This window comes from Fukomys damarensis, unplaced genomic scaffold (assembly GCF_012274545.1).
Source record: "Fukomys damarensis isolate Sample0158 unplaced genomic scaffold, DMR_v1.0_HiC HiC_scaffold_36, whole genome shotgun sequence".
Lineage (NCBI taxonomy): Eukaryota > Metazoa > Chordata > Mammalia > Rodentia > Bathyergidae > Fukomys > Fukomys damarensis.
Window position 1 is genome coordinate 12,371,912 of NW_022900948.1, and position 6,963 is coordinate 12,378,874.

Below are 6,963 nucleotides of genomic sequence, written 5' to 3' on the forward strand. Positions count from 1 at the left end.
CCGCCCCCAGCAAGGCGGGTCCATTCGTACTCCACGCCCCTTAGGGCCCCTCCCCTCCGCCCTGGGGACGCACTCCCTCCCCCACCCCGAACTTCCCTGTGCCTCCTCCGCGGAACCCCGCCTCCACTCACTCCTCCTCCGCCTCCAGCGCCACCTCGTAGCTTCTCAATCCCGGCATGTCCTGGGCTCCGAATGTCTCCTGGGGAGCGGCATGGTTGGAACAAGTATTCCCTAGCCCCAGGTCCCTTTCTCCGTCATTCCCAGGACATTCTAGTTATCAGGTAATCTGAGGCAGGTGCTCCCCTGGAAGCCAGTTGCCACTGGGGACAGGATAGGATTGGAGATTTGGGAAGCAACTAGAAGTCAAAGCGTTTGGAGGACGGTTATTTTAGGGGTCGGGGGCGTGTAGGGGGTCCTGGCAAGAGGTTTGGCAGTCGTGGAGATGGGAGATTTGGGGCCCTGGGTAAAGATTTTTCAGGGGCTGGGGTCACCTGGAGGGGGGCTGAGAGGACGGCGCAGCCTAAACGCCCGCCCTCTCTGGCTCCTCCCCGGAAACGGGCCGTTACCATTACGTCACAGGGACGCCTCCGCACACCAGGGGTGGGGCTTGCCTGTCACCCGGAAGGGGCGGAGTCAGTACCTTTTCCAGGAGCAGAGGTCAAGACGTCCCTCTAAAAGGTGGGGCCAGTTCCTTTCACTAAAGGGGTGGCAGGACTTACTAAGTCGAGACCCTCATTATGGTGATGTATCAGTTTTTGGAGATAAGCACTAGGAGGCTGAGGCCTCAGTGCCAGGCCGCAAAAAAAAAAGCCCTCTGGGACTGTCCAGTACTGTTTTTCCAGCCCCCTCTCCATCCCTCCTTTTCTTGCCAGCTTTGCTCCTCTTGTATGACTTTGGGCTGAGAAAGAATAACACTCTTGCCCCCTTTCTAAGAACCCAGGTCAGAGCAGGCTAGGCTGTGGAAATACTTGTTAGCTGAGTGGCCTTGGCCAAGTCACTTAATGGTCAGAATGTCACTGCCTTTCCTGTCCTGAGGCCCGTCATTCTTTTACAGTTATTTAGTCAACAACTACTGAGTGTCTACTATGTGCCAAGTACTGTGCTGGACATGGAGATATAATAGACAGGCAGTCTCCACTCTCAGAGTCTCTGAGGTGGGGTAGAGAACAAGGGGATCGAAAGAGGACAATCAGATTGTTTCAGTAAACAGCAGGCTTGTCTGGGCAGGGTTAGAGGGTGCAACACCATAGCCAATAAAAGGCAGTTAACCCAGTGTACAGGGCTGGAAATAGCTTCCTAGCTAAGGTTCAATACCTGGACAGGGCTAGTCTGGGAGGGTTGTGGCTGGACTGATTGTATGGAACAGAGTGGCCAGAAATGAATGAGATGAAACTTTTCTCAGGCTTAAATGGGAAAAATGGATACTCTTTCCTTCTCCCCACATTGCACCCTCTTTCTTCTTTTCATATCTGTCTTCCTTAGCTTGAGCCACAATCAGCAGACAGATCCATGGGTGTCAGGTGGCTTTATTAGAAGCATTACAGTCTGGATATGGAGAGGCTGGGCTCTTGCCGCACCTACCCTCTTACTTGAACTCACACTCATACAGTTACATTGGCTCTCTAGGCACTGTAGTGGATGGGTCAGTTCTGTTGCAGAAGCTGGAGGCCTGGGCCTCCCTTTGATCTTTGGTTCCCCCAGCCAGGATGATTCTTGTTTTTTCTCTCAGACACAGGGCTCCCTCTGGTGCTGTCAGGGGCTAACTGCTGTGACACTTGCCCTGAGGGAAGAAGGAGGGGTGTAGTCTTGGGCTGGAATATTGGAGGATGGAGGCAGGGCTGGGGAAGGTCAGGCATGCCTTGGCAGGGGACTTCAGTGCCTGGATGATTGGGTGCACTTAGGCCTATCTGGGGGTGCACTGAGCTTGTGCCCTGTTGGTGTGGTGAACCTGGAGTTAGGTAAAGTGGAACCCCAGAACCTAGCTTCCTGGAAGGCTCTAGCGTGAGGGACAGAAGCTGGGGACCACATCTGGAAACTTGTTTTAGAGACTTCCTTGCAGGAGGCACTTGGAAAGAGGCAAAATAATATGATGGAGGTGTGGAGGCCCAGATGCCAGAGGAAGGGATTTGAATGCTTTCCACCCTCACTCCTCATCACAGGACAAAGTACCCTGCAGTCATCCTTGAGAAGGAAAGGAGGTAGCAGAAGATACCAAACACTTTCTCCTGAAGTAAGTGTTGGTTTACTAAAAAGCAGAGTCCTCGGAGTTTGGGCCTCACTCAGAGCTAAAGAGTGGGTATTAGCATTAGGGCTTAAAGGAACCCCAAGGTAGAAGACCACATCCCTGATTGGAGTTGAGGATGTCTTTGTCCAGTGCCATAGCTTTAGTATTGCTCTCTCTACTCATATGCACTGTCCTCTTCTTCCTCTGGAAAGCCAGGCTACAGGAGACAGGTTCTTGTGGAGACCAGAGCAGCCAGGAGCTCCCGCTCCAGGCGCTAACACATGTAGAGACACCTAGGCACAGACACATCTATATCACAGGTTGCACAATGGGACCCAGGGTTCCCTATACCACTCAAGCGCACACATAGACTGCATAGGAATACACACAATGCACATGTGTACCCACATCCTGTAGGGACATAATGGTCACCAAATGGCACAGCCATTTAGCACGTGCACAGTCTTTGGTTCATTCTCATATTTGGATGTTGACCTGAACTCAGTTTCCTGCCCAGAATATATGCTCTGATCCCCACTATGCCTCTCCCCTTACTATTTAAACACTTGTTGAATCTTATGCCCTGTACTGATGTGAGAACATCAGTACACTAAGAAAAGGAATGGTGCCATGCTGGAGGCCAAGGGAGATGCACCAAGGACACTTGAGTAGAATCTCTGAAGCAGCAAGTGTGTCTGGATGTGCAGAAGTCCAGCTTATGTGGTCTGTACGAGACTGCTATATGTGAAGTTGGATCTGGGAGAGAGCAGGAGAATCAGGGTGAGAGGCTCTAGGATGGGTATATAAATCTGTGGGAGGCTATGACTATTTCCCATTTACAGCCCCCTGGAGTTTTTCATTTTCCAGAAATTCTCTCCCTTCTAGTGTATAATAAAGAATTTGACTGAACGTTTCCCTTCTCTCTGGTGTATAATAAAATATTTGACTGGCATTTGTCCCTGGTTCTTGAGAAGACTAAACCTTTGAAATTTCCCAAGTACAGACATGATCTCCCGCTTATGAGGGTTTGACTTAAGATTTTTTGACTTTACAATGATACAATGGTGTGATATGCACTCTTACTTCAAATTTTGATCTTTTTCCAGCCCTGTGATATGCAGTACAATACTTTTTTTTGTGTGTGTAGGGGATTGAACTCAGGACCTTGCACTTGCCAGGCAGGTAGGCATCACTGAGCTAAATCCCTGGCCCAGTACAATGCTGTTTTGTTTTTGTTTTAGTTTTTGAGAGAGGGTCTTGTTATGTAGTTCAGGCTGTCCTTCAACTCAACGTGTAGCTCAGGCTGGCCTTCAACTCCTGCATCCTCCTGCCTCAGCCTCCTGAGCAGCTGGGATTACAAGCACTTTCTTACATTTTTGAGTCATTCTAGTAGACTATCAAATTGAGAAGGCTTATGGGAACCTTCCAGACTTGTGGCCAGTTGGTCAGGAATGTGGGTAGCTTTGGGACCCTACTTGTAGTTGGTGTCTAGAGTAGGGCAGTTTTGTTGGAAGCCTTCCCCCTAAACCTGTAAGGTTTGATAACTGGGTGGTTAGTGTCAGAATTGAGTGCAATACTTGAGCTGGTAGCAGTGTACCTTCTCACTGCCTGTGTGCCCCATTGTCTCCCTCTGTGGAAGACTGTTTTTTCCTTTTTACAGATTTTCTCAGTAGTTGCCCTACACCCTGACTTCTCACTCTGACTTCAGGTCTGACAGTGTCAGCAACCAGCAATTTGGACAAGGAGTGTGTGTGTGTGTGTGTGTGTGTGTGTGTGTGTGTGTGTGTGTGTGTGTGTGTGTGTGTGTGTGCTGTATTATTACCTTTTGGAGAAGTTTGTGATGTTGCAACCTTGGAGTTACTTGAACTATTAGTCTCAAGCCTCGGAGTCAGGGTTCATTTTAGAATTAGAGGTCAGGATAATTAGAGGTCTTTCCCAGATTTTTCCTTACCTCTACCTCTTCTCTGTAGTCTAAAGACACCTGGGCGTAGGAGGAGTGGGAAAGATGGGATGGAGCCAGTTCCCCAGGTTCCTTGAGCACAATCACAGGAGCAGGGCAAAGCTGAAGAAAGTCTCCTCTTAGATTGTGCGCATCTCCCTAGGCCCATCACGGTGCCTAAACATTTATCACCTGAGACCCATTCCTCCCTTGCACAAAAAAAACTAAAGGAAGGTTCTTTGGAAGCAGATCTGGCTTCCCTGTCTCATGTTTCTGGACCCTAGGATTTCGCCCTTCAGCCCAGGCAACAGTGTCCTCTCCGTCCTCTTATATCCCATATCTGTCAAAGGGCTATCTAGAGGGGAATTTGGCCTAGAACGCCCCCTTCTACCATACCCTTCCTATCCTGGGAATTGAGAGGAATTTCTGAGGGGTGCAGTGAGGGGGGCTGGTGAGTATACAGAGGGGGAAAGAAAGTAGGGATGAGAGAGACCTCAAACTGGTTCACTACACATTGGTTACCAGCTTGTCCAGTGAGATGGGACATACTTATATGCAACATGAAGTTGGTTTTGATTTATAGATAGGCAGCAAGGGACAACAGAAGCCTAGGTTCATTGTGAACCAGGCCCCTAAGGCTCAAGAAAGGTACTCCGGGTAGATGAATCTCTCAGCCACCCATGCTTCACTTGCACTGCAGCTGAAGGAGCCTGGAAACAGCTCACAATGGATTTTATACCTTGGAATAATGTGATTTACTAGGCTATAGTATAGAAGAGTAGTTTCTGAAGGGGACTAGAAAAGATCCTGATCTGTTTCAGCTCCCTCTTAAGGTGTTGCATTCCAAACACATTCTCTTGAGAACCACAAGGGAAGAATTTTGTTGCACAGAGGGGGACTGGATCTATGCAAGGCCATTTGGAAAACTGTCCTGCAAGACCCAAGAGACAGATTAGGGGAGGAAATTTCTATTAGGGGAGGACAGACTATTGTGAGGTGCTATTCTGTTTCCTATTCCTAGCCCTAGGTTATATGTGGCATTCTGCTCCATCCATCCATCCATCCATGAATCCATGAGTCTGTATCTTTATCCATCTCTGTCTCTTTATCAGCCCATTATTTCTCCTTCCATCTTTCTTTTCTATCTTTATATCTTTATTTTCACTTATCATCTCTATGTTCAACCATTATCCATCTATTATTATATTCACTTATCTATTCTTATGGTCATTGATGTTTATTGATACTTACACACCTTAGTAAACTTTTAAAATTCATTGTCTGAGAAGGTTGCCATGGACTGTGTTTGTTCATGCAGACCACTTGTCCATACTCCTTTTCATGGTCCTTTAGGGAACTCCTCTCCCAGTTCATGTGGTCTTGGTGGTGCTGTTGACTACAGTCCTTTGATCTGAGTACCTTGTTTCCTGGACACTGTGATAGGTTGAAGAACTGAATATGTATTAGAAGCATAGTTAACCAGAGCTTTTCATATTTGAAATTTGGACGCCCAAAGAAAGAGGGCCTCTGTTTTAAATTAATCACTATAGCTGATTGTGGTGGTACAGACCTCAAATCCTAGCACTTTGGGAGGCTGAGGCAGTAGGATCACAAATCCAAGTCCAGCCTCGGCAAATTAGTGACTTAGTGACCATATCTCAAAATAAAATAAAAAATAAAAGGGGTACGGACATAGCTCAGTATGAAGGCCCTGGGTTTGATATCCAGTATTAAAAAAATTCACAATATAAAATTTGACTTGAGGTTTCCAGTGGCCATACAGTAACACCTTGGTTCATGAACTTAATTCATTCCACAATTTTGGTCATGAACCAAATTGGTCAAGAACCAAATCAAATTTCTCTATAAGGTGCAATGTAAATAAGGTTAATTCATTCCTAACCATATATATTTATTTTTGATCACAAAAGTATGAAACAGTATAGTAAAATACAGAATGAGGAGAGAGAACACTAACCTTGTTTGAGGTTAGTGTTTGGCATGCAGAAGAGAAAGGTGTTTGGAGAGAGAGTCCCCCTCCATAAGAACATGGGAGAAACCTCCTTCAGATGTTTCCTTTCTTCTTTGTTAGCTGCAGGGTCAATTTTGATGACAAATCTATCTAATGTCACTAGTTTTTTCCTGCTCTGCATAATCCTCTGGAAATAAGAGAAATGAAAAACATGTCGTCATTCATCATGTTCAACACTCTATTAGTTATGTTGGGGCGGTGCTTCTCAAAGAAATCCTAACACTCATTCTATTTCTCCATGATGGATTTTATCACATCACTGCTAACCTCCTCCCTGCCTTCCTCTTCCTCGGTGGAATGCTCCTCAACAAGTGCCTTCTGCTGCTCACTCTGGAGTTCACCAAGTCCTGTCATCGGCTCCTTATGGTCCTCAACAGGCTCCACTGTGTTTGCACCATCAACATCCAGACCCATGCTCCTGCCCATGGACACGGTCTCCTCACTGCTGTGCATCAGAACCTTCAAAGTCACGTTCAGTGACACATTCTGGCAGCAGTTTTCTCCAGTCTATGTTTAAGGTCCAGTATGTGACATTTTCCCAGGCTTTGTCAATGAGGTTGATGCAGTGGAGGACACTGAAATATTTCTTCCATAAGAGTCAAGGATATCTATTCAGTGACATTAAAACACCTGGCAAATGCTTTTGTATATAGCTGCTGCTGCTTCTTCTTTCTTCTTCTTCTTCTTCTTCTTCTTCTTCTTCTTCTTCTTCTTCTTCTTCTTCTTCTTCTTCTTCTTCTTCTTCTTCCTCCTCCTCCTCCTCCTCCT

The 6,963-nt window shown here is 46.7% G+C and overlaps 2 protein-coding genes across 2 annotated transcripts in view; both read right to left on the minus strand.

Annotated features, from left to right (window-relative positions):
• Window positions 1-580, minus strand: part of LOC109117887 — a 1,083-nt gene extending 503 nt beyond the window's left edge. Inside the window, exons 1-2 of the mRNA XM_019206792.1 lie at window positions 492-580; window positions 132-199 (exon numbers count right to left, since the gene is read on the minus strand). Of these exons, the coding sequence (XP_019062337.1) occupies window positions 132-199; window positions 492-569 (146 nt within the window). The 5' untranslated portion in view covers window positions 570-580. The remainder of the gene's footprint in view (window positions 1-131; window positions 200-491) is intronic.
• A 5,843-nt stretch (window positions 581-6,423) lies between these two features.
• Window positions 6,424-6,963, minus strand: part of Ccl19 (C-C motif chemokine ligand 19) — a 24,115-nt gene continuing 23,575 nt past the window's right edge. The window contains exon 5 of the mRNA XM_010619432.1: window positions 6,424-6,702. Coding sequence (XP_010617734.1) covers window positions 6,424-6,702 — 279 coding nt within the window. The remainder of the gene's footprint in view (window positions 6,703-6,963) is intronic.